Below are 26,919 nucleotides of genomic sequence, written 5' to 3' on the forward strand. Positions count from 1 at the left end.
ATTATAAAAAAATATAAGATATTCCCCTTTAGAAATTATGTTTCATATGGATTTTTGTTGAATGAATTTAAATATGTATCGCTAGCCAGTAGGCGTGTAATAGCTCAACAAATTTATCTTTATAAGGTGGTTAATGCATTAATTGACGATAATAGTTCGCTTCACGAGTTAGGCTTTAATGTTAGAAAAGGAAATTTAAGATTTTGGCAATTGTTTATTACTCCAGTCTCCAAAACTGTATTTTTTAAGAACTCTCCATTTATCAATATGTGTGAAACATACAATAACTTAATTAATAAGTATCATATAGATCTTGACTTTGCTTATGAATATGACACACATGTAAATATATTAAAAGAATTTTTCTCGTCAAAGTGATTTGTTTATATGTATAATATTTACATGATTTTGTTACAACTTTTTTTGTTTGATTTATTAACAGGCTTCTGTATATGAGATATTGTTTTATCCATTTCATACAGAGCATTATCATCTCATTTACATAGCGTTTTCACATTTTCTTCTTTTTGGTATTTCTGTGTTATTTGTTCAAATAATTTGTAAAAGCCACCTATAATTGGAGCGTGTCTCTGTTGGTTGCACATTTATTAAATAAATTAAATTAATTAAATGCCCATTGAAAATTCGTATATTAATCTGTGCAATATTATTTGGTTACAATGAGAACTCTTCTACTGATTCATCCATTATTATAGGCAAATTTCAGGCGTGTTAGTTTTCATCCGTTATCAATATTCATACTCTACTCCAGCATTTATATTGAATGTGATTGATCATCTTCTGTATCGATTCCTCGCTACGCACGAGCAATATACAATAATAAAGTTTTATTATGAATCCACCTGTTCAATACATTATAATGTTGTTACATTTAAAATAACTTCATTAGTTAAAAAGTTATATATGGGACATGTTTCGCTCCCTTATAGAGCATCATCAGCCAAATCGGATTCTCAAATAATTGTTATTTACGTAAATAAAGACTTAAGAACTATTAGAACGGAAACCGTGCTGGCCAGCAAATACGACTCACAGCCTTATATAATTTCACATTTAACAAGCCAGTTCATTATCTCATCATCATCTCAGCTCCAAATATAACATCATGGCTTTCATAGCCTATCACAGTATCTCAGCCCCAGTAAATATCCACAGGCAATTGTCTAGCCTCACATATAGATAAAACTCGGTTCAACGACCGGTACATATCCATGAATTTCCCTGCCACCACACTTAAAGACCATACTCTACTTTTGACATTGAAAAGTCTCGCCTTGCGCCTTCTCACAGCTGAAATTCATGCATCATGCAACAAAACATCGTAGCATACACTGGCTCTAGTCTAATTCGCTCTCCCAGTTAGACATTGGTGGCATACAGTCCACTAGATTTTTCACGATGTATCTACCCATACACCTCTATCTCATCTCAACATAAACTGGACTAAAATACAAATAACAGTAACACACACCTATATCTAACCTATTATTTCCCTTATTTCCCATCTAAATATTTACAGTACATAGCTCGAGGACTTAGCATGCAAGCAGCCCTAAATGTATTCAAATTTACTGATATGAGCAATGCAAATGCCACTCTGGCTTACATTTAAGTGTTAATTTACATATTTAAAATGGTGTTTCCTAGTGAATCTAGCTATCACTTCACATGCTCAAAGAACAAATGGACTTAACTTGGCAGCAACCTCTCCATCAGCGGTGAATCCCATGCCACTATGTCATGTGGGCTTAGTCCATGACTACGACACATAGCACAGGTATGAAGGTCCTATTTGTCGCCTTCTGGGTAGTTCATGGCTGTTGTCTCCTTGATGTTGGGCTGTATACGAAACTGTTGAGTTAAACACCATCTACTTCTCTGCTTAGTGTGCTCGAATGCACAGTCGCAACCTTAGTGTTGGCTAAAAATTTACTATAGCCGCTGCTTAGATATAAGTCCGATCTACGCAGCACTAAATTAAGGGAACTGGGCCCGGTTGCTATCTGTCCTTGTCAGCGGTTATATATTAACGAATCGCACACATTTTACAAGTAACTAATCTCATTTTGTTCCTAATTGAAGATACAATAAGTAAACTCTTTCAAGATTAAAATTGTTGTGTCCACCTTTTCAATACAAATATATATATTATAATATTATTTATATATTTTTTCCACCTTTTCAATACAAATATATATTTTTAGTGATTAAATTCTACATGAATTAAAAACACCAGTTAGGGACATGTTTCGCCCTAGTTACGGGCATCTTCAGCCTATATTAATCTTAAAGTCAAGAATTAAAATTATAAACATTGGAACTTATAGTAAACTAACTTAATACTAAATACAATTGTCTTATGTTATTTACATAGTTTACAATATGTACAGTATGTACAATATGTGTATTAACTTGTATTGAAAAGGTGGACACAATAATTTTAATCTTGAAAGAGTTTACTTATCGCACACATTTATCTCACATTTTGCGTATGTGCTGTGTATTATTTATGTATACAGACCGTCACTGGCTCTTGTGAGCCAAATCATGATTTTAGTTCCAGTATAACATAAACTTCACAAAGTTATTGTCTTATCTGCTTGCGGTCACGATACTTCACTGTCACCGTTCAAAATGCAATAGGAGTGTTCTTCTCCTGTTTACACAGCTTTTATAGCTTCACAAGGTCTCGGGGTCCAAGGGAAAGTACCGTCAAACAAACAGCCTTCCTTTGTGAGAGCTCGCCAGGTGCTAACGGCTGCTCACGTTATACGCATATAATACATCTGCATGGCACAAGTAAATAGTTTTGTCAGCTCCTGTTACTCTATAATTATCATCTTAACCACATGTGGTGTCGGATCTACATGCTCCACCTATTTAGCAGCCAGGGTTTTGGTAATTACTGTTGCTAATTTGAATATATTTTTCTGCCCAGGAATTTTCTTCTTTGAATACTTACATTTAACTTCAGGCTTATCACTGTCATCCTTACCAGAATTGTACATAGTAGGAAGTCTATGCCTTGGTTTCTGTTGCCGGGCTGAGTGGCTCAGACGGTTGAGGTGCTGGCTTCTGACCCCAACTTGGCAGGTTCGATCCTGGCTCAGTCTGTTGGTATTTGAAGGTGCTCAAATATGTTAGCCTCGTGTCTGTAGATTTACTGGCACGTAAAACAACTCTTCCAGGAGTAAATCCCGGCACCTGGGCGTCTCTGAAAACTGTAAAAGTAGTTAGTGGGACGAATAACATTATTTATTATTATTGGTTTCTGTTTATATCAGAGGCTCATTTTACTGTTGAAAGCAATTTGACAATTTTTTTTCTCCACTTGCTGGCTTGCTGGGCCTAATGCAAGGTGAGATTTTTCTGTCAGGATATTCTTAAAAATTTCACTTCTGCTGCTTTGATCTTACTATCTTGTCTCTTATTAGTTAGCAGCGTTTCTAGTTCGTATGTTACAATTGGTATGAAATACTGTTTATATAATATTAACTTCATTCTATTGGGTACTTTGTCATCCCATAAAAGCTCTGACTTCATGATAAGATGTTGTACATTTACTTAGTCTGTTATTAATTTCAGGGTTTATTTATTTCATTACTTCCATTAATAATACTATCCAGATGTGTAAACTGTTCTGCATTCTCTAACCGTTCTCCATCTATGTTCACTTGTCTTCTCTATTTCTCTTTTCCACATTGCATGACTGCAGTTTTCTTTTTACTAATGACCATTCTAAACTCCTTCAGATTTTCATTCCAAATGTCCTGTCTCCTTTGTACTTCTTTTTCTCCCTTTCCCCAAATCACCGCTTCATCTGAAAATGCAGAAGCATTCACTTCATCACTACTGATACTCTCTTTTACACATTTTATGCGTGAATTTAAATGACATTTCGTGAAAATATGACATGCTAGCCATAACGTCTCATAACAGACTACAATGGTCTTTGTAATTTAAAAATGGAAAAACGCATATCCTTTATGAACTGTTTGAGAATACAGTAAAGACAAAATATACACACTTACATAAAATTGTTCATCACTTCATGCAAAAAAAAAAAAAAAAAAAAAAAAAAAAAATCTTCAATGTTAAAATTTGAATGACATTTCTTGAAAGTATGACATGAAGAACTAGTAGCTGGTAGCTTCAGTGTATTGACTGAGGGAGATTTGAATTCTGGCCTCAGAATGGTAAAATGGGACCAAATCCACATCAGAATACTTGAGAGCTGTAATTCATATGGAAATTTCGTTCAAAAAATAAGCTATTTCTGGTAGAAGGAATCTAATGCTTCTGAGATAGCCTGTCATATGGCAAAGATCTGCGCTGCATGACCACCATATTGTTAGCTTAATTCTTATGAATATTCCTTTTTTTTTTTTAAGACAAGGTCTGGAAAGAAAGAGATATATAAAATTAATGGGTGTAAAACCCTTGGAAATTTCAGAAATTAGTTTCCATCACGAATGTGTGCATGAAAGCTCACCATCAAATTTGGTGAAGCTCCCTATAACTAGTTCACATCTGAGCCTCGCTCTGACGTTCTCACCATGATACTGCGCGTTATAATTATGTTTCCTCTCGCCCGGCGGAACTTGGCTAGGGGCAGTAGGGAGGGGGGGAGCAGTGCTATTAGTAGGGGAAGGAGAAATAGCTCAGCCTATATGTAGAATGGGAGGGTGGGATGTATGTTTTAGAGGAGGTAACTTCAGATTATTAACTTTTCGTGATGATAAAGGCGACTGTATCTGTTAATGTAACGGATTTTTGTGCTTTTATATGTCATTCAAATGTTTGTTTGTGTTAATACTCCGGTCCAAACCTATATAAATATTTTTGCAATTGCTCATCAGGTTCCCTTTCCTCATTTTTTTAAAAATGATCAAGTCCCTATTTACGTCAGTGTACTGGTGACCATTATCTCCCATATTGACACTCATAGCAGAATAATTCTTGTGTCTATTGGTATTGATGTGTTCAAAATATCTAGTTTGCAAACTTCTACCTGTTTGCCCCACATACGTGACAAAACATTGATCACACTTTAGTTTATAGATTACTGAATCTTAAGTAATTCTCTTTATTGTAATTTACACTATTATGGTTATAAAATATATGGCTATTATTGTTCTTGGTTAAAAATAAGACTTGATAGTCGTGTTTCTTTAAAATTTTTGTGATTTGAAAAATCTCTGGGTTTGTTAATGTAAAAGTCATATACTTCGAACTCTTGAGATTCTCTGGTGTTAGTCTTATGTTGTTCTTTCTCTTTATTTCTCTTGTAATTCATAATGGCTATCTTCTGTATTTACCAAATTCCTGTTCTCTTTCCGTATGAGAAAAACAGTAAATTGAAAATATTAAGGGTCCACCTTTTCAACACAATGACATTTTATTGATGTTAGGTGACATGTAATTTTATACAAGATTGGTACTAGTTTTGATGCTCATTGCGTGTTGTCATCAGCCAATGACCCAATTGAGCAAAGCACAACTAATCAAAAAACAATGTAAAACACATGACAGCACCTACAATGACAAATGTTAAATTGTAACAAGTTAAAATTGTGGCACAAGAAGATGATAGTATGGTGCGTCTGACCATAAAGTAAAATTCTGTAAAATCAAGACTTAAAAACTGAGTTACCTAGTACCAATCTTGTATAAAACGACATGTGATCTAACTCACATCAATAAATTGTCATTGTATTGAAAAGGTGGATCCTTAACATTTTCAAGTTATTGTAATCCCAGTTCAATATGGAACATAATGAAGTATCCAACTTTGTATGTAATAAAGGTAAATTGATGGCTCGATAAACCATACTGAAATAAGCAGCCCTCTTACGACTTCCAGGATGTAAAGAATCATTTTGAACGGTCACCGGAGTAAATTAAAAGAAATAAGTTTCATAATGATAGATCCGTATTGAACTGTGATTACAATAGCGTAAAATAATATATTATTATTGGTCCACCTTTTCAATACAAAATGAAAATTACATAGGGACTAGTTTCGACCTAGTAATAGGTCATCATCAGCCTGAAGTAAATTAAAGCGTAAATATCGAAGAAAACATAAACAATGTAAACACAAGTACAGTCTTTTTAAAGGTACATACCATGTGGGAAATTGAGTAGTGATATATTAAAAATAATAACTCTTCCAATTGACGAAGCACTGAGCGGAAGTTATGTAAAGTTCGGTGCGCCGTATATTATAAAAGTCCACTGTGCACTAAATGATGTAATAAAGAAGAATAGTAGGTTGAATGCTGGCTTCTTCTTAGCTGTTGTATATTCGAAGAAGATTACGTCGTATTTTATAAGGTATTGATAGACGTCAAAATACATGGATGTTGGAAAGGCTCTTCAGTTTTTAGGAACAAGGCAATTGTTGCGTGCGGAGGCTTAGGAAACCAGAGAAGTGCTATATTATGTTAAAAAATAGAGATCCTTAAAAAAGTCCCGTGCGTCGTATAAATTGTGGAAATTGAAATCGAAAAAACTTGGTTCTTAAGCGATAATGTTGTTCATTCAGAGATCAATTGAAAATAAAGAATCGTGACATTGTCTTCTCAAGATGTTTATAAACTAGAATTAATAGACGATGCGAAGTAGGATACTAGGAGAAAGCTCTTCTGCTTCTGGAATCTTGAAGGACGATGGATGTTTCACGAGGTGGAATAACATATATGGAGTTAAATAAAGGGGGATATAGAAGAACTTACCGGGTTCCCTCTTAACGGTCACTTCCAAGAAATTTAAAGCATTGTCCTTCTTAATTTCAAGTATAAATTTTATTCTTTCATCTAATGAATTTAAAAATTGTAAGATATTGTTACTATTGTTATAACATTTATCTGTTATTACAAAGGTACCATCTGCGAATCATGTCCAAAAATCCAAACCCTGAATATGTCCCATTATTTTGCGGTGTTCAAGATGGTCTAAGTAAACATTGGAGCTCCCATTGGTAATCCCTCTTGACTGTAAATAGTGTTGTTGAACGTAAAATAGTCGCAGGTAGTACCGTCTACTGTCGCATACATTAGCAGGATGGTCCTGACCTGATGATCCACCCTTACTACAACCCCTAAATACCCTTATAATCATGTGCAGAGATCTGTACCCTTCATTTACAATTCTTTTTATGCAATTACTCCAATGGAGATCTTTCCTTATATTATCACCTAGGTACTTACAGCAGTCTGCTTAAGGATCTTTTACCCATCAACACAGTAATGAAAACTGAGAGGACTTTTCCAATTAGTGAAACTTATAACCTGACTTTTAACCCCGTTTACCATCATGACATTGCCTGCTGCAAGGTCCTATAATACTGCCTTAAGGAATTCCCCTCTTAATGTTTACAGGATTGGATAATGCCTCACCTACTCTAATTCTCTAAGTTCTATATTCTAGAAATATTGCCACCCATTTAGTCACTGATTTGTCTATTCCAATTACACTAATTTTTGCCAGTAGTCTCCCATGATCTACCCTGTCAAATGCCTTAGGTAGGTCACTCGCAATACAGTCGCATTTAATCTCCTTAATCTAAGATATCTGCTTATCTTGCTGGAATCCTACAAGTGGAGCTTCAGTGGAATAACTTTTCCTAAACCCAAACTGACTTCTATCAAACATATATAAAACTTACTGACCCGTAATATTCAGCTTTATGTTTATCACCCTTTCCTTTATACACAGATGCTACTATAGCAACTCTCCATTCATTTGGTATAGCTGCTCCATGCAAACAATAATCAGATATGGTACTCTATCCCGATCCACTGTCTTTAGTATATCCCCAGAAATCTTACCAGTTCCATCTGCTTTTCTAGTTTTCAACTTTTTAATCTTATTGTAAATGTCGTTGTTCATCATCATTTTCATTTCCCCTTATCCAGCTCCTGCTAGGTCAGGGTGTTGATAGTACTTCTTCACCGTTACCTCTCCTTCCACCACCATTCTTCAGTAATTCTCCCATTGATAATCCCTCTTGACTGTAAATACAAATACAATACTGTATACAAACTTCGACATTATCTACTGACACCTTAACTGAATATAGGGTAAACCTACCTAACTTCGTGATATTAAGGATTGTAAGTAATATATCAGGACAAATACTCGATCCAGGAATTTTATATTTTACATGCTGAGTACCTATACATTATTATACAAACACATGATAAAGAACGTTCAAAAAATGCAAAACATTTGGAGTTATAACATGTAATAAGCGAAGTGGGCATGCTACCTAATTTCGTGATAGCATACCTAATTCCGTGATACAGTATACCTAACTTCGTGATAATGTACTTAACTCCGTGATAACTTTTCTGAGCATTGTTACAGTTCACTTCACGCTCTTTTCGCTCATTTTCTTATCGGTATTCACAAACACTACACATAAATACAATAACACCAGATGAATCAATGGACTGACAACTTTCATGGAATCATCGCAAACAGAAGCAACACTGAATCCAAGGACTTTTATTCTTCCCATTACTGTAGCCGTCGTTACAGGTGACGCAAATGTCATCATTTTTGTAGTTTTACTTCTGATTTTCCGTAGATACCGGTTTCACTGGAGTGATATGTGTAGTGGATTTTCCGGCTTGATCAGAAACAGGTGCAGTTCGATGTGTGTTGGCAGCTCTGGCCTGATCAGGAACGTGTGGCTGGTATGCGGTGGAATAGTCACAACGATAATTTCATTCTTGGATGCAATTTCCAGTACTTCTGGTGTCACGTGACAGACATGGGAATTCATTATCGGTATCACAGGTCTTTCTGCACCAAGGCCTCGAACAAATTCCTTGAACCACTTTAAGAAAATTTCACTGTTAATCCATTCACTCTGTGACAGGGCTACTGAGGCGTTAGGAAGGCACCATTCGTTAATGAATCTGACATTCTCACTCCTTTAAAAATGATTAGATGTGGACCGAATTCACCTGCAGCATTTCCAGTTTGAACAATTTTCCACTTCACTGAATGGAAACTTTGTCAATGTTTGCATACTGTTTTTTGGCCATAGCATACCCAACATATCTTATTCAGTTAACGTTCAGACCGATCCCTATTTCCTGCATTTTTACTATGAAATTAACTAACTCGTAAGGGCAAATGGTCTACCCATTTTTAAAATACAGTAGACATATTTTCTTTTAGAGTACTCCACGGAACGGTGAAATGTTTAGCAGCCTTGTATATATACCACTTTTCCTCCAAAACCTTCTGAAGCGCTCCTCGAAGGTCAACTGATGAATAGGCTTATCTTCTTTGGTCACAAGACTCGTTTTTTGAGTTTGTTGCTGTTTTCCTTCTTCACACATTTGCTTAACGCTGGAACCATTATGTCTGAAATGGACACAAAACGTAAGAATCGTAGTCATTTTCCTAAGCAATTATTTAATTAATAACGCGCTTAAATCCAACTCTGACTACTGATATTATAAGTGAGTTTCTTAGAGAATATAAGTGCATATATTTGTCTGAATAATTATTTGATCAACTTGCCTTTATAACGTTGTACTACAGGAACACCAAAAAGTAGCGTGTTTCCATGCACACAACATACAATCAACTGCCTGTCCTTCACCCAGCGGCAATTCCCGCTCAAAATATTTTCTCCGTGTAGAGGCACTCCTGCTATATATTGAGGACTGGTGGAACTCGGTGTAAAACGCCTACCTTATTTCAGAATCAATAATATGTCGCGTATCACGAAATTATGTCACGAAATAAGGTAGGTTTACCCTAGGTTTGTAGAACTGTCTGTTGATAAGACTAAAGTACTGATTGGAATTGTTTACAAACCACCAAAAGCAGGAAACTTTACTGACTTCGAAGAAAATTTACTAAGGCTCATACCTACCTACGAACATGTACTCATATTTGGTGACTTTAACACAAACCTGTTAGTAGACTCCATTGAAGCAAATCGTTCACAGAACATATTTACCTCTTATAACATGTCAGTATTGCCACTTAACCCCACTCACCATGTGCACACAGCTAACGGATCCTCACACACTCTAATAGATTTACTTCTCACAAACAATCCTCAGAAAATACTAAAACACGGGCAAACTTCTGTACCTGGTATATCATACCACGATCTCATATATTTAGCTTATTCTTTGAAAGTTCCCAAAACAAAGCCGAAGTGGATAACCTATAGAGACATGAAAAAGTTTAATCCTCAACAATTAATACAAGATGCTAATCTCTGCCCGTGGGACGAAATACTGCACTTGATTGACAATGACGAAAAAGTAAAGAGGTTTAACACATTATTGTTGGGATTGTATAACAAACACATACCTAAGCGTACTGCTAGGGTGACTCGCAAAGCTGCTCCATGGTTATCAAATGACATTAAGTCCGCAATGGCTGAACGAGATGCACTACACAGATGTTACAAGCAGACATTATCAACTGAAGATTTTAAAAAGTACCGTGTGCTTAGAAATAAAGTTAAACAAATAATCAGAAACAAAAAATATGCGTACTTCTAACAATTAGCCAGTAACTTGAACACAAAAAGTACCTGGAGACAACTCAGATCCTTAGGTATTGGGAGGCAAACTACAAACTCCAATACACATGACATAAATCCAGATAAATTAAATGCCCACTTTACTAGAGAAATAGTTAATACCGACCCTCATATTATACAAACAACAATAAATTCTCTTCAATCTACTCCGTTACCACAACGGCCTTTGTTCAAATTTCATAAAGTAAATGAAAATTATGTAAGAAGAAAACTAACATCTATCAAATCACAAGCAATCAGAGTGGACGACATCCCTATATCATTTGTCGTTACGTTGATAGATGTAGTATTGCCAATTTTAACCCACATATGTAACTCATGTCTTTCGGAAGGCTACTTCCCAACTGTTTGGAAGGATGCTTTAATTTTCCCAGTACCAAAAAAATCTCTAGCAAATTATCCATCTGACTATTGACCTGTCTGTATACTTTCTTCACTTTCGAAAGTCTTAGAAAAACTCCTGCATGAACAACTGCTCCAATATTTGACGCACCATTCGTTACTTGATCAGTTACAATCTGGATTTAAAAAAGGACATAGTACATCCACTGCTCTTCTAAAAATTATGGATGACGTAAGAAAAGCAATGGAGGAACGTAAAGTGACCGTGCTCATTCTCCTAGACTTCAGCAGTACGGACATATTAATAGCGAAATTGCATTCCTTCCATCATAACCACACTGCTCTCAATTTGTTCGCTTCCTACCTCCATAACCGACGACAGTGTGTTGTCATGAATGATAAGAGAACGGAGTGGAAGTACAAAGTTAATGGTGTGCCACAAGGTTCTATACTTGGCCCCCTGCTATTTATTTTATATTTGAATGACATCTCTTCTAAATTGAAAAACTGCAACTATAATCTCTATGCCGATGACTTTCAAATTTACTGCCACACAAAAGTGAATGACATAAATGCAGCTATTGAAAATATGAACCAAAACTTAGAGCAGATCAGCTGTTATGCAGCTGAGAATTCTCTCTCCATCAACCCAATGAAAACACAAGCTAACATACTAGGGCAGAGAAAACTGCTTGCCCATTTACAGTCTACAAATTCCAGTCATTCAACTAAATGGCGTTGCTATCCCATTCTGTAAATCAGTAAAAAGCCTTGGAGTCACTATAAATGAAACTTTAAACTGGGATGAGCATGTCACTAACGTATGCAGGAAAGTTCATTCATCACTTCATCCCCTTAAGATTCACCAGTCCGTATTACCTCTCAACTTAAAAATAAAACTGGTTCAAACATTGATACTTCCAATTTTTAACTATTGTGATGTTGTGTTGCTGGATGCTACCAGTGAACAAAATAGGAAAGAGCTTTAAACTCCTGCATTAGATTTATTTTTTCATTGAATTTTGCCTCGCATGTATCGCCTTTATCTGCACAACTTTCTTGGTTAAAAGTAGAGCAGCAGAGAAATCACCATGTATCAACCCTTATCTATCGACTCTTGACTGAAAATATACCTGAATATCTCTCCAGTAATTTCCGTTTTCTATCTTCCTTTCATGACCGTGATACGGGATCTGAGTCAACAATTGCAATACCTCCACATCATACATCTGCCTTCAGTAATGCTTTCCTTGTGTCGGGCGCTAGAATATGGAATGCTTTACCCCCTGAAATTAGAAATTGTTCCTCATTAATTACCTTCAAAAGACAGTCTAAAGATTTCCTCTTGAATACGTAGGCTATATCATGTAGTTATGTGTGAATGTGTGAGTGAATGTCACGAGCAAATAGTTCCCAAAAGATTACATCAATTACTGTTATATGAATTCCACCTAGAGTAATTGAATTTATTTTTCTAATTTTAGACTTAGGACGTAATCTTTTAGTTTTAGTCTATATTAAGTTATATACAGTGTGTTAAGTTTGAATATTAAGTTTGTATTCAGTATTAAGCCGCATAATGTGGTTAAGTGTAAGAGAGGGCCAAGAGCCCTAACTTCGCCACAAATAAAGACATCAATAAATAAATAAATAAATAAATAAATAAATAAATAAATAAATAAATAAATAAATAAATAAATAAATAAATAAATAAATAAATAAATAAATAAATAAATAATTGTATTCCAGTCCAGTCTTCATTTTCTTATACTATTATCCATTATGTCCCTACCCGGCTACAGCTGGATAAAGGAAAATGATGGTGATGATGATGATGATGATTATTCTCCATTATCATAGGTAAATTTCAATACTTCATTAGTATTGGTCACCTTCTTTATCTGGACGTTATCCTTCAACCAACAATCTTTACATACTGCCGACCAAATACTTCTGCCTTCTGTAGATTCTCACATGCACATTCCCCTTATGCATTAATGATTCCTGTAATGTTATCGTTCTACGTTGCGATTTTATTTTACTTAAATAAATATCACACGAGAACACATTCATTACCTTATATAAATTACTTTATTTACACTGTACGCCACAACACACAATTATACACAGTCGCAAACAACACTATATACAACACTCGATAGCGGAGTATCCTGAAGTCGATTCTGACCAGTACAGATATCAACAACACTGACGCGCGCCGCACTATAACATACTCTCTCTTGAATTCACCGCCTCACCCACTTGAGTCCAGTACTCAGACTGTCTCACTGACTTGACAGCTCGATATTTATACTATTCGATCAACCATCTAGAATGATCGACTTCTGAAAGAGTTCTTACAACACTCTAATGGAACACACTCGAAACATCGATCAGCTAGTCGAATCGGTACTCAAACTTTCCTTCAGTATTTACAAACACCTGTGGAAATATATACAACATTCGTAATGTCTCTACATGCATCTGGATAATAAAACCTTACGGTAAATTTCCAGAACCCTTCATATATACCAAATTATAGTACAATAAGTCTAACATACAAACATTATGGAATTTTCTACCGCTTTTGACTCTATAGATTTTGAGATTATACACAATATGTATTTGAGGTTGTACATTTCTATACTACATATTTATAGGGAAATCATATATTAATCATATTTAACATTTAATAAAATTTTAGCCGTATATAAACTATAATTAAAATATATTAAACATAATAATTGAAGGTTTTACACCAGTTACAGCGTCGTACGTATGACAATGTCCTTCTTGGAACCTGTTTCTGTCTTAAAGTACCTGTACATACCCTTCCATATTTCACTAAAATTAGATTCAATTTCCTAGTAAGTCCCTTCAATTTATTCTTAATTCCACAACATTTTCTAACTGTGTTTCTTTCCACCCTTCACTTGGTTCCTTTTCTGCTCTGTTATAATATACTCGGTCTTTGCCATTCTTTACCACCTTTAAAGGTAGTAGTGACACATTGGCAGAAGTGCATTAATGGACGAACTGACTACCTTGAAAAGTAAAAAGAAAGAAGGAACAATATTCAGCGGTGACAGTATTGCAAAGTTCTGGTTATATGTTATAGATTGAACATCCCCATTGATTTTTCAATCCAAATGGGAACTTATTGCAAATGTTCTGCTACAACAGGTATTGAGTTATCTAGCCTGAGTGCTATAAATTCAAGAGTCCTCTTCATTTCAAAATCAGGTCAGATCTGCTAACTTTCTGAATTTAAATTCTGTAACATTCCAAATGGTCAAATGACGATTAGAAACCCTGACTTCATGAACTTGTTGTATGTGAGCATCATCAGATGACATTAAGTACTGTCCTGAATGAAGGTTAACTGTTGACTGTAGACTATTTGAAAATTGCTTGAACCACTGATACTACTGTATATGACTCATTTTGTGTTCCCTCTAAACTTGACTCTGCAGTTCATACGTCTCCATTAAAGTTTTCTCCAGTTTCAGGCAAAATTGGAATTTGGTGTGTTGCTTATTATTTCAATAATCACTGTACACACTCACTACAGTCATGAACAAATAGTGTAAATTCAGGGTGATGACTAATATGATTTAGATGGCTATAGCAAATAGGAAACTGCACAGCCCTTGTTTCTTACCTGTTTATCTGAAATACTGCCTGAAATGAACAGTGGCATGCTCTACATTAATTTACAAAATATTATAAATCATAAACAATTGACAACTTATATCTGGAACTTATTTCAGTATACAATAATTTTATATGTACCCATGTATATTTTCTGTTATTTATTCCCTCTGTACCAGCAGGAGGATGTTCCAATGGCTCAGCGTAAGAGGTTTACGCGGGTTGAGATGGCCCGTGTCCTAATGGAACGTAATCAGTACAAAGAGAGGTTCATGGAATTGCAGGAGGCTGTACGTTGGACAGAAATGATACGAGCATCACGAAATGATCCAACATTAGATAAGAAGAGCAAACAAAGCATATGGAAGTTGTAAGTAGTAGAAAATTATTAAGAACTTGTTCTGCATTAACCTGACAGTGCAGTGTAATGCCGTGCCATCTGTGGTACGACATGCATCAAACATTGGCAGGTGAGGAGTGCCGTACTTATACACATTTTGGAGCCTCTGCATTATGCTATCATCTGTCATAGGGACTGTAAACTAAGTCAAACTTTCTTGTGCAGAGGAATAGTGTTATGTTTACTCTTCCTTTTGGTGAATATATAGACTCTGTATACCGGACCTTTTCCTTTCCTTCAAGCAACTTGAATGTTATAAATTGTATTGCTGCGGCAAATGATTGTGCTGGGAAGTGAGCATTAGTGCAGTGGGGTTCCCAAACACTTGGTGTCGGCAATTTTTCTGCTGCGTCAGCACCCGAGGTCATTGACCCTGTGACGTCATGACCACGTGACCGTGACGTGATCACGTGACCGTGACGTCATGACCACGTGCTCTTGTTTGTAAACAAAGCCACATGCTTTTTTTTGACAGCTGTCATCTTTAAACAAGATAGCATCGCTAACCTCAGTGCTGCCATCTTCACGGCACTAAACCTCATAGCTACCACCTTAGACACGTGGTGGCGGGCAGTTTGAAATTCCACGTGCTTTTTTTGACAGCTGTCAGCAGCCATCTTTGAACAAGAGAGCATTGTGCTGGCATCTTGACGAGGCTAAATCCTCATGGGTGCCACCTTAAGCACGTGGGCGCGCGAAATTTGAAATTTCACGACTGTTACCGTAGGCTAACCTAAGTAAATGGTTATGCTTTATTGGCTTTGGGCGAGTATAGGGGGGTATAGAGAGTAGCAAAGAATAGCTACTGTGCACTGCCTTTTTATTGCATTGGTAAGCGGGTGGGAAGATGCGCAGATCGATGAGCAGTAGATAGTGAGAGGTGGGCGCGCACACATGAGATTGTTGCATGCTCTGTCAGAAGAAGTTTAGTACGATAGTCGATACATGCTTGCTATGCCTAGCTTCTTAGCCGGGCATTATTTTTTTGATAGAGGACTACCAAGACAGTAGACGTCTAGGGAGAGAGCACATATTTTCATCCCCTATTTTTTGGATGGGGAGATGGGAGAAAGAGGACTACCTCTTTAAGCCCCACTATACTCTCCCAAAGCCAATAAAGCATAACCATTTACTTAGGTTAGCCTACGGTAACAGTCGTGAAATTTCAAATTTCGCACGCCCACGTGCTTAAGGTTGAACCCATGAGGATTTAGCCCCATCAAGATGCCAGCACAATGCTCTCTTGTTCAAAGATGGCCACTGACAGCTGTCAAGAAAGCACGTGGAATTTCAAATTGCCCGCCACCACGTGCCTTAGCAAATATTATATATTGTTTATATTGTATATATTGTTATATTGTATCAACTTTTTGTCCAAATGTGCTGAAACTATTGTGTTGCAGCTGTTCTAATTTGTTATAGTGGAAGCCATTTCTTTCAGTTTCGACTTAGTTAATCTATAACTATTAGGCTCTTTGGTCTGTTGAAACTAATTTATTAATCATCAGACCTCACAGCTAAAAAGCACTTCCAGTATCACACATGTTACCCTCCTAACTTGCAGTGAGTAATGGCCTTCTACTGCACTAGCGAATGATGCTTGCTGTGCCTACTCTGCTGATGAGTTAACAATAATATAATTCTTCTTCTTCTTCTTCTTCTTCTTCTTCTTTTATGACCGCATAGGATCACTTTAGTCAGTCCGTCGTTCAGGTCTCTTTGAAGGGATTGTTCGGACTTTGCGGTCCTCCCAGTACTTTTTCAGACGCTCCGATCTTTGTGCCCTTTCCTCGGTTGAAAATATGTGTGTTGTTGGCTTGTTTCTTGTAAAGGTAAAGCAGAGGTTTGTATTCTTGAGTTTTGTATTCAGTTTGATCTTATTTGTGGTGTGTTCTGTTGTAAGGCCAATTTCCTTCAGATCCTCTCTTACTTCTCTGATCCATTTACATCTTGTGGTATTTTTTGAGACGAGATTGTGTTGTACTAGTTGATTCAGAAGTCTCGAGTCCTGCATCCTCATGATATGTCCAAATAATCCCAGTCTCCTTTTATGCATAGTATCTTTAATGGGTTCTAGCTTTTTGTACATGACTTTGTTAAGTATTATCCGCCACTCTCCATCTTTCTGGTATTTTTTGTTGATGCAGGTTCTTCCAATCCTCCTTTCAGTTTTCTGAAGTCTGTCACTCTGTTGTTTATTCAAGTGAAAAGTGTTTCTGCTGCATATGTAGCTTCCGGTTTTATAACTGTGTTGTAGTGTTTATTTTCACATTTATTGATCGACATTTCTTTTTGTAGATATCCCATGTTAATTTTTGGGCTTTAGGTAATCTGTTTGTTCTTGTTTGGCTTGAGCTTTTTCATTTAGGTTATGTGTTATTACTTCTCCAAGATATTTAAATTGAGTTACTATTTTGATTTTATTACTGTTTATAGTAATTTCTTTTAGTTGAGTTGGTTTTTGGGGCATAATTTGTTTTTTCAAATGATATTTTGAGGCCAATTTTATTTGCAATGTTTTGAAGTTTTGATATCTGGGTTTTTGCTTCTTTTATGTCCACTGCTAGTAATGCTAAATCGTCGACGATACCCAGGCAATTTGTTTTGATTTTTCAGCCAATCTTTATTTTTACGGGGCATTTCCAAACCATTCCCTCATTACCATTTCTAGAGCACAATTAAATAATAGTGGTGAGAGCCCATCTCCCTGGCGTAGTCCAGTTTTAATGTCAAATGACTCTGATGTTTCGCCCCTAAATTTCACTTTTGATTTGGTGTTAGATTCAGTTTTATCGTTTTTATTAATTTGGGGTGTAGTCCAAGGTGTCTTAAAATTTTAAACAAAGATTCTCTATGGATGCAGTTGTAAGTTTTCTTAAAATCTACAAATGTTACCACCATATATTTGTTTCTTCTCCTGTTATAGTCAATTATCAACTTAAGACTCATGATCTGATCAGAACAGCTCCTCGAGGGTCTGAAAACTCCTTGATATTTTCCTAGTTCTCTTTTTTTTCTTTTTTTTTTTTTCTAGTGGCTTTACGTCACACCGACACAGATAGATCTTATGGCGACGATGGGACAGGAAAGGCCTAGGAATGGGAAGGAAGTGGCCATGGCCTTAATTAAGGTACAGCCCCAGCATTTGCCTGGTGTGAAAATGGGAAACCACAGAAAACCATCTTTAGGGCTGCCGACAATGGGGGTCGAACCCACTATCTCCTGGATGCGAGCTCACAGCTGCGCACTCTTAACTGCACTTCCATCTCGCCCGGTCCTAGTTCTTTCTCAAGTTGTAAACTTATCCTGTTAAGGATGGTTATTGAAAAGATTTTGTATGTTATGTCTAGGATTAAGATTCCGCAATAGTTGTTAGGGTCGGTTTTGTCTCCTGTGTTGTGCAGTGGATGAATGAGGGCTGTTGTACATTGTTCTGGTAATTCTTCTTTAATGCAGATAGAGACAAGTTGTTGATAGAGGGCAACTTTTGCTGGTCTTCCTGCATGTTTCCTGATTTCCGCAAAGGTCTGAATTTCTCCTGGTGCTTTGTAGTTTGTTTATTTATTCAGTGCTTTTTAGACTTTCTTTATTGTGGGGGGATTGATTATCTCTGGTGGTGTTTTTATTGGGGTGTTGGTGTCCAAATGAAGGAGTTCTGTAGGTTCCTTACAATTTAGAAGCTTGTTGAAATATTTAGCAAGAATTTCTGCATATTCTTTATTATTATGAGCCATCTTACCATTTTTATCCTGCATCAGTAGAGTCAGGGGTTCATATTTTTGGAGCTGTTTTCTGAAGTATTTGTAGTAGTCCCTTGATTCCATTGTTGGATGCGCTTGAGAACGGTTGGCTGTTGAGAGAGCTCTTGCATTATTGTAGTGATAAAGTAGTGAAAACCTATTGAAATAGCTAAATTTTGTGTATATCTGATTCATTTAGTGCTGTTTGTTTAGTGCTTGTTAGTAGAAATTGGGAGTAGTGATATTTATTTAAATTTTGTAACAAGTAATTCAGTTGGTCTTCAGTAAATTACGTTTTCTAGGTTAAGTAGGCTACTAGGTGTACCCGTTTCGTATTTAGGTTTAGGAAATACTTTAGGTAATAATATTAACTTTAAAAATATTTGTAAATATCTGTAGGTTCGTTGGTTATACTTACAAAGGCAGATTATCATAAGGAATAGTACCGTAACTTCTGCAGCAACATCTCCGGTATTTCGTATAGATATTCATTCAAAGTATCGCGAAGGTAATAATTTACTACATTAAAAAACATGATACGCCTGTAAACTTCCATTTAAAAAGAAGTTAAAGAGATTACACGGTAATAGTTAACAGTTGTTGCATTGTTATTGATTATTGTCGCTCCTCATATTCAAATATTGCATTGTTGGCTACAGTCGTGAACAAAGGGTGTAGTGTAGTCAAGTATATATAAATAAAAATCAGCTGACCTTGTATTCCATTCATTTGTACTTCCGAGTAGGTAGTTAAAGTATCCATAATTTATATTTCGCTCCCTCGATCTTTCAGTATTTATGAGCGGTTAGCTAATAATAATAATAAAGTTTATATATCCCAGTAATTGCAGTTCAAGTCCCTGGAGTAGTAGTAGTAGTAGTAGTAGTAGTAGTAGTTTTGATAGAAATATTTGAGAAACTATTGTAGACAACCTCATATTTTTCAGTAGGTCTAAGTAAGGACACTTTTATTCTCCGTCCCGTGGAATAGGGAAAATAATAGTAATCCACCAGCTGTAATAATCACATAACCACATTTCAGTAGAATTGTAGTGAAGATAAGGTATAATATATTAGATAGTATCTTGCCAGTTATATTCGTGTTTTTCTTCGTGTACGGCAATCCTTTCGATACTTAAGCATTTAACCAAACACAGTGTAGTGTAGTGTAGATACATTGTAGTATAGATACAGTACATTTAGATAGTGCCGTATCTTGCCCGCTATATTCGTGTGTATCTATTAGACCGTAATACTAATAATAATTTGTCTAAGCATTTAGCTTCATTGGTAATCATTGAGTACAGCAGTTCTTGCAAATTTCATTTCTGTTGTGTTTAGTTTAGTGACATACGGTACGGTACCGGTATTGTAATTAGGATACGTCTGAAAGTAGTTTAAAATTACTGTAGTGTACTGTACAGTAGTATATGAGTAATATCCTATTAGAATTTAGTGTGATTATGTTATTATTGTAAAATATTTGTGTAGTACTGGTGTAGTAGAGGTATCCGTAGAAACTCTTACTAAAATACTGTTGTTGTAATTAGAATAGGCTTAATTGCAGTTTGGAATTGTGTAGTTCTTGTGTAGGCTATTACTTTCGATATTCAGTAATTAACAGCAGTTTTTATCCTGTCGGGGGTTATAGGATTTAAAAAAAAATAGAGCACGACTAAGTAGTATTGTAGTGTAGTCGTATATTAATTACCTTATTGTTGTGTACTATCCCAGACAATATATCCCTCCGTTCATTTATTTTTTGCAAATAAGTTATTTTTAATTTCATTTTTCCCCCTGTAAAGAATGGCTAAGGAGCGCGAGTGTACTTACTGTGGGTGTAGCGAGGCATTGAGGGGTATGAGGGAGGAGTTGGAAAGTTTGAGGGAGATAATTAGGATTCTCACAGAAGACAGGAAGGAAGATAGGACTCCCTCAAACAATGTACAGGTTATAGTAAGTGTACAAGAGGGAGGGGAAAGAAAGGGAGGAGTTGTAGAAGACAGGTGGTCTAATGTTCTAAGGGGAAGGAGATTGCAGGCTAAGGGCTCTATTCAGGATCAGAATTCAGGACAGGTGTCTGTGCGAAATCGGTACGAGTCACTCCAGGTAGAACAACAGAGGGAAGATGAGGGACAGGGAACTGTTGCTGAGATGTGTGGAAGTAGGAGGAAGGGAAAAGGTAGGAAAGGAAAATGTAGAGTAGAGGATAGGGAAAAACAGGTGGAACAGGGTCATGGGAAGGAGAAAAGGGAGGAGGAAGTAGCTTCTGCAGCTATCAGGAAAGATAGGGCTGACCAGGAGGGGAGGGGATCAAATGAGGTGGGTAGGGTTGAGGCTCTGGTCATGGGGGATTCCATCGTTAGACACGTGGGGAAAGTGTGTGGAGGAAAGGGCACCAGGGTAGAGTGTTATCCAGGAATTAGGTTGAGGCAGATGTTGAGGAAAGTAGAAGAGAGGGAGGAAGGGAAGGAGAAGGTGGGAGTGTTTCACGTTGGTACCAACAACGTAAGGCAAGCTGATATAAGTACCAACATAGTTGGAGATTTCTGGGATCTGGTAAATGCAGCACGGGTGAAGTTTAAGAAAGCGGAGATTGTTATTAGTGGAATACTATGTAGAAGGGATACTGACTGGAGGGTGATTGGGGATTTAAATGAGACTATGGAGTGGGTATGTGGGAAACTGGGAGTGAAATTTCTAGATCCTAATGAGTGGGTAGGAGATAGGGATCTGCGCTCAGATGGCCTTCATTTAAACCGCAGTGGTACGTATAAGTTAGGAAATTTGTTTGGAAGGGTAATAGGGAGGTACATTCAGGGAAACGGGATGGCATAGGGAGTGGTGATAAGGGAACAGGGAACTGGAAATCAAGTAGGGATGACATAAAATTGTTAGTGTTGAACTGTAGAAGTATTGTAAAGAAAGGAATAGAACTAAGTAATTTAATAGATATATATTTACTAGATATTGTAATAGGAGTTGAATCATAGCTGAGAAATGATATAATGGATGCAGAAATTTTCTCAGAGCACTGGAGTGTGTATCGTAGAGATAGGATAGGAAGAGCGGGAGGGGGAGTGTTCATTCTGGTGAAGGAAGAATTTGTAAGCTACAAAAAAGTTAAAGATGAGACACATGAAATTCTAGGTGTAAGGCTCATTTCTAAAGAAAATAGGCAACTTGATATATTTGGAGTGTACAGATCGGGAAAGGGTAGCACTGACGCGGATTCGGAATTATTTGATAGGATAGTCAGCTATATGGGAAACAACATGGAAAGAAATGTGATTGTAGCGGGAGATCTGAATTTGCCAGATGTCAATTGGCAAGGAAATGTGAACGACAGGAAGCATGACCAACAAATGGCAAATAAGTTAATATGGGAAGGACAGCTGATTCAGAAAGTGATGGAACCAACCAGAGGGAAAAATATCCTGGATGTCGTGCTGATAAAACCAGATGAGCTCTATAGGGAAACTGAAGTAATAGATGGTATTAGTGATCATGAAGCTGTTTTTGTGGTAGTTAAAAATAAATGTGATAGAAAGGAAGGTCTTAAAAGTAGGACTGTTAGGCAGTACCATATGGCTGATAAAGCAGGCATGAGGCAGTTTCTAAAAAGTAACTATGATCGGTGGAAAATGATAAATAAAAATGTAAACAGACTCTGGGATGGGTTTAAAGAAATTGTTGAGGAATGTGAAAACAGGTTTGTACCATTAAGGGTGGTAAGGAATGGTAAAGACCCACCTTATTATAATAGAGAAATAAAGAGACTAAGAAGGAGGTGCAAACTGGAAAGAAATAGTTAGAAATGGCTGTGGAAGTAAGGAGAAATTGAAGGAACTTACTAGAAAATTGAATCTAGCAAAGAAGGCAGCTAAAGATAACATGATGGCAAGCATAATTGGCAGTCATACGAATTTTAGTGAAAAATGGAAGGGTATGTATAGGTATTTTAAAGCAGAAACAGGTTCCAAGAAGGACATTCCAGGAATAATTAATGAACAAGGGGAGTGTGTATGTGAGAATCTTCAAAAGGCAGAAGTATTCAGTCAGCAGTATGTAAAGATTGTTGGTTACAAGGATAATGTCGAGATAGAGGAGGAGACTAAGGCCAAAGAAGTAATAAAATTTACATATGATAACAATGACATTTACAATAAGATACAAAAGTTGAAAACTAGAAAAGCGGCTGGAATTGATCAGATTTCTGGGGATATACTAAAGACAATGGGTTGGGATATAGTACCATATCTGAAGTACTTATTTGATTATTGTTTGTCGGAGGAGCTATACCAGATGAATGAAGAGTTGCTATAGTAGCCCCTGTGTATAAAGGAAAGGGTGATAGACATAAAGCTGAAAATTACAGGCCAGTAAGTTTGACATGCATTGTATGTAAGCTTTGGGAAGGCATTCTTTCTGATTATATTAGACATGTTTGTGAAATTAATAATTGGTTCGATAGAAGACAATTCGGTTTTAGGAAAGGTTATTCCACTGAAGCTCAACTTGTAGGATTCCAGTAAGATATAGCAGATATCTTGGATTCTGGAGGTCAAATGGACTGTATCGCGATTGACGTGTCTAAAGCATTTGATAGGTTGGATCATGGGAGACTACTGGCAAAAATGAGTGCAATTGGACTAGACAAGAGAGTGACTGAATGGGTTGCTATATTTCTAGAAAATAGATCTCAGAGAATTAGAGTAGGTGAAGCTTTATCTGACCCTTGTATAATTAAGAGGGGAATTCCTCAAGGCAGTATTATCGGACCTTTATGTTTTCTTATATATACAGGGTGAAGCGTAATTCGCGCACTCGGGCATCGCAGCGCGACTCCTCACATGCCAGCAATAAAAAAATGTCTCTTACAAAATTTCGTCTTGCGAGTATATCCGGTAGAAAACGGACGTTGAAGAATAGCAATCTGGCAACACTGTAACCATATATAGGGTAACTACCGCTGTCAGCATGTTCTCGTCGTGCTGTGTAGTTGGTGCAGTGGGTAGAGTTTTTGGTTGGCATGCAGGAGGTCGATGGTTCGATTCTGGTTTGAGGCGCATTTTTTATTTGCTAATTTCCATCTGACATTACCTACTGTAATACAGTACGGTAAGACACCGTTTCTGAGGTGACGTGTATCCTACATTTACAACATTTTGTAACGCTGAAACAACAAATACCTGGTTAGACTAATAAGAAATAGATAGCTGAAACAAACAGGTTTCACATGTAGTAGATGAAGTGGTGCGAATAAATTCATGCTCACGACGTGGAAAGGGTGCCTTTCAAAACTGACCAATGAAAACGATTGTTCGTCCATTTTTAGGATCGTAGTATGTAAGTGCAAATGGTTTCTAGAGGACCCACTGCAATCGCTGTTGACGATTAAGATGCCAGTTACCATACCACCTGGACTACATTTACGGAAGAAAAAACATACGCCTGAACCCAGGATCGACCACTCGACCTCCTGCATGGTAACCCAAAACTCTATCCACTGCACCAACTGTACAGTGCGACTAACTTCTGTTGACAGAGGTAGTTACCATACATGTGGTTACAGTGTTGCCAGATTGCTACTCTTCAACGTCGTTTTTCTGCCGGATATACTCGCAAGACGAAATTTTGTAAGAGACATTTTTTTATTGCTGGCATGTGAGGAGTCGCGCTGCGACGCCCGAGTGCGCGAATTACGCTTCACCCTGTATAAATGATATGAGTAAAGGAGTGGAATCAGAGGTAAGGCTTTTTGCGGATGATGTTATTCTCTATAGAGTGATAAATAAGTTACAAGATTGTGAGCAACTGCAACATGACCTCGAAAATGTTGTGAGATGGACAGCAGGCAATGGTATGTTGATAAACGGGGTTAAAAGTTAGGTTGTGAGTTTCACAAATAGGAAAAGTCCTCTCAGTTTTAATTACTGCATTGATGGGGTGAAAGTTCCTTTTGGGGATCATTGTAAGTATCTAGGTGTTAATATAAGGAAAGATCTTCATTGGGGTAATCACATAAATGGGATTGTAAATAAAGGGTACAGATCTCTGCACATGGTTATGAGGGTGTTTAGGGGTTGTAGTAAGGATGTAAAGGAGAGTGCATATAAGTCTCTGGTAAGACCCCAACTAGAGTATAGTTCCAGTGTATGGGACCCTCACCAGGATTACCTGATTCAAGAACTGGAAAAAATCCAAAGAAAAGCAGCTCGATTTGTTCTGGGTGATTTCCGACAAAAGAGTAGCGTTACAAAAATGTTGCAATGTTTGGGTTGGGAAGAATTGAGAGAAGGAAGAAGAGCTGCTCGACTAAGTGGTATGTTACATGTAACTAATCTCATTTTTAGGCCCGTATTAAACTATGCTATGATATATTAACAATTTGTTGGTTATTTTGATCCACCTTTTCAATACAAATTACAGTTTGTGTTGTTAAGTTGTAATGTTACAACACTAATTTACCGGGACATGTTTCGCTTTTATTCATAAGCATCATCGGCCTATACAATTGTCTCAAGGTTTGTCATATTTGGATTGTTGTTACAAATTTCATTACATTGAATGTAAATCTAATTTCCGTGATAACAATATTTAAAACACAAGAATAATATACACGTTAAAAATTATGACAATATGATTTGCAATGTTAAAATGGAGTAACTCTTAATTCTAAAACACATTGGCGTCCAAAACACAGTTTTTACAATTTGAAAATTTGGCCAAATTGTAACAACTGTGTTTTGGACGTCAATGTGTTTTAGAATTAAGAGTTACTCCATTTTAACATTGCAAATCATATTGTCATAATTTTTAAAGTGTATATTATTCTTGTGTTTTAAATATTGTTATCACTGAAATTAGATTTACATTCAATGTAATGAAATTTGTAACAACAATCCCAATATGACAAACCTTGAGACAATTGTATAGGCTGATGATGCTTATGAATAAAAGCGAAACATGTCCCGGTAAATTAGTGTTGTAACATTACAACTTAACAACACAAACTGTAATTTGTATTGAAAAGGTGGATCAAAATAACCAACAAATTGTTAATATATCATAAGTGGTATGTTCCGGGCTGTCAGCGGAGAGATGGCGTGGAATGACATTAGTAGACGAATAAGTTTGAATGGCGTTTATAAAAGTAGGAAAGATCACAATATGAAGATAAAGTTAGAATTCAAGAGGACAAACTGGGGCAAATATTCATTTATAGGAAGGGGAGTTAGGGATTGGAATAACTTACCAAGGGAGATGTTCAATAAATTTCCAATTTCTTTGAAATCATTTAGGAAAAGGCTAGGAAAGTAACAGATAGGGAATCTGCTACCTGGGCGACTGCCCTAAATGCAGATCAGTATTGATTGATTGATTATTGAATTATTTGTCACTTAGTTGCAGTGTGTCCTTATGATGCTGTCTTTTTATTCGTCTTAAGACTTGGTAGTTTCTTTTCTCTGTTTTACTAGGTATTGATAGGATATTTCTGATTTTTGGGACTGATGTAATAGCCATGCCTGATGTCTTTTCTCCACTGTTTCATCAAATTCACTGTTCCACCATTGGTGTTTTTTATGTGGTTTAATTATTATATTATAATATATAATATATTATTATTGTTGTTGTTGTTGTTATTATTTGTTTATGGACCCTGTTGGATCACGCATTACATTTATGGTCTGTCGTTCTAAAAGACCATATTCATTCTTTCAGTGTGTGCCTGTTTTCTTTCCTCTGACCACTTAGTCCCCGATATTTTAGGAACTTCATTCTCTGGCTTTACTACCCATCTGTTTATCTTCTGACGGTAAATGTTTCTGTCCTGTATTTCTGATGATGATGATGTTGATGATGATGATGATGATTATTATTATTATTATTATTATTATTATTATTATTATTATTATTATTATTATTATTATTATTATTATTAACAACAACAACAATTGATGGGACATTGATGATGATGATGTATATGCATGAATTTAGCTTCTGAAATGCAGATCTTGTAAATTGACACCACTAGAGGACTTACTCTATGTGACGGTATGGAAATTTTTTCAACACTCTGTTCAACTGAAAAAAAAAAAAAAATTGTTCCTACGTTGAATTAATGCTCCTTGAACCAGCCCTCAGACTCAAATAAAAATTTAATGATCTTATCAGGAATCA

The 26,919-nt window shown here is 36.4% G+C and overlaps 1 protein-coding gene across 29 annotated transcripts in view; it reads left to right on the top strand.

Moving 5' to 3' along the window:
• The window catches only part of syd (JNK-interacting protein syd), a 648,626-nt gene that overhangs the window by 249,201 nt on the left and 372,506 nt on the right, over positions 1 to 26,919 (top strand). For 20 of the 29 annotated variants that reach the window (XM_067136859.2, XM_067136850.2, XM_067136864.2 and 17 more), the window contains one exon: positions 14,776 to 14,966. In XM_067136859.2, the coding sequence (XP_066992960.2) occupies positions 14,776 to 14,966 (191 nt within the window). The remainder of the gene's footprint in view (positions 1 to 14,775; positions 14,967 to 26,919) is intronic. The other 9 variants (XM_067136852.2, XM_067136845.2, XM_067136848.2 and 6 more) reach the window with 1 other exon arrangement.

Source organism: Anabrus simplex, chromosome 1 (assembly GCF_040414725.1).
Source record: "Anabrus simplex isolate iqAnaSimp1 chromosome 1, ASM4041472v1, whole genome shotgun sequence".
NCBI lineage: Eukaryota > Metazoa > Arthropoda > Insecta > Orthoptera > Tettigoniidae > Anabrus > Anabrus simplex.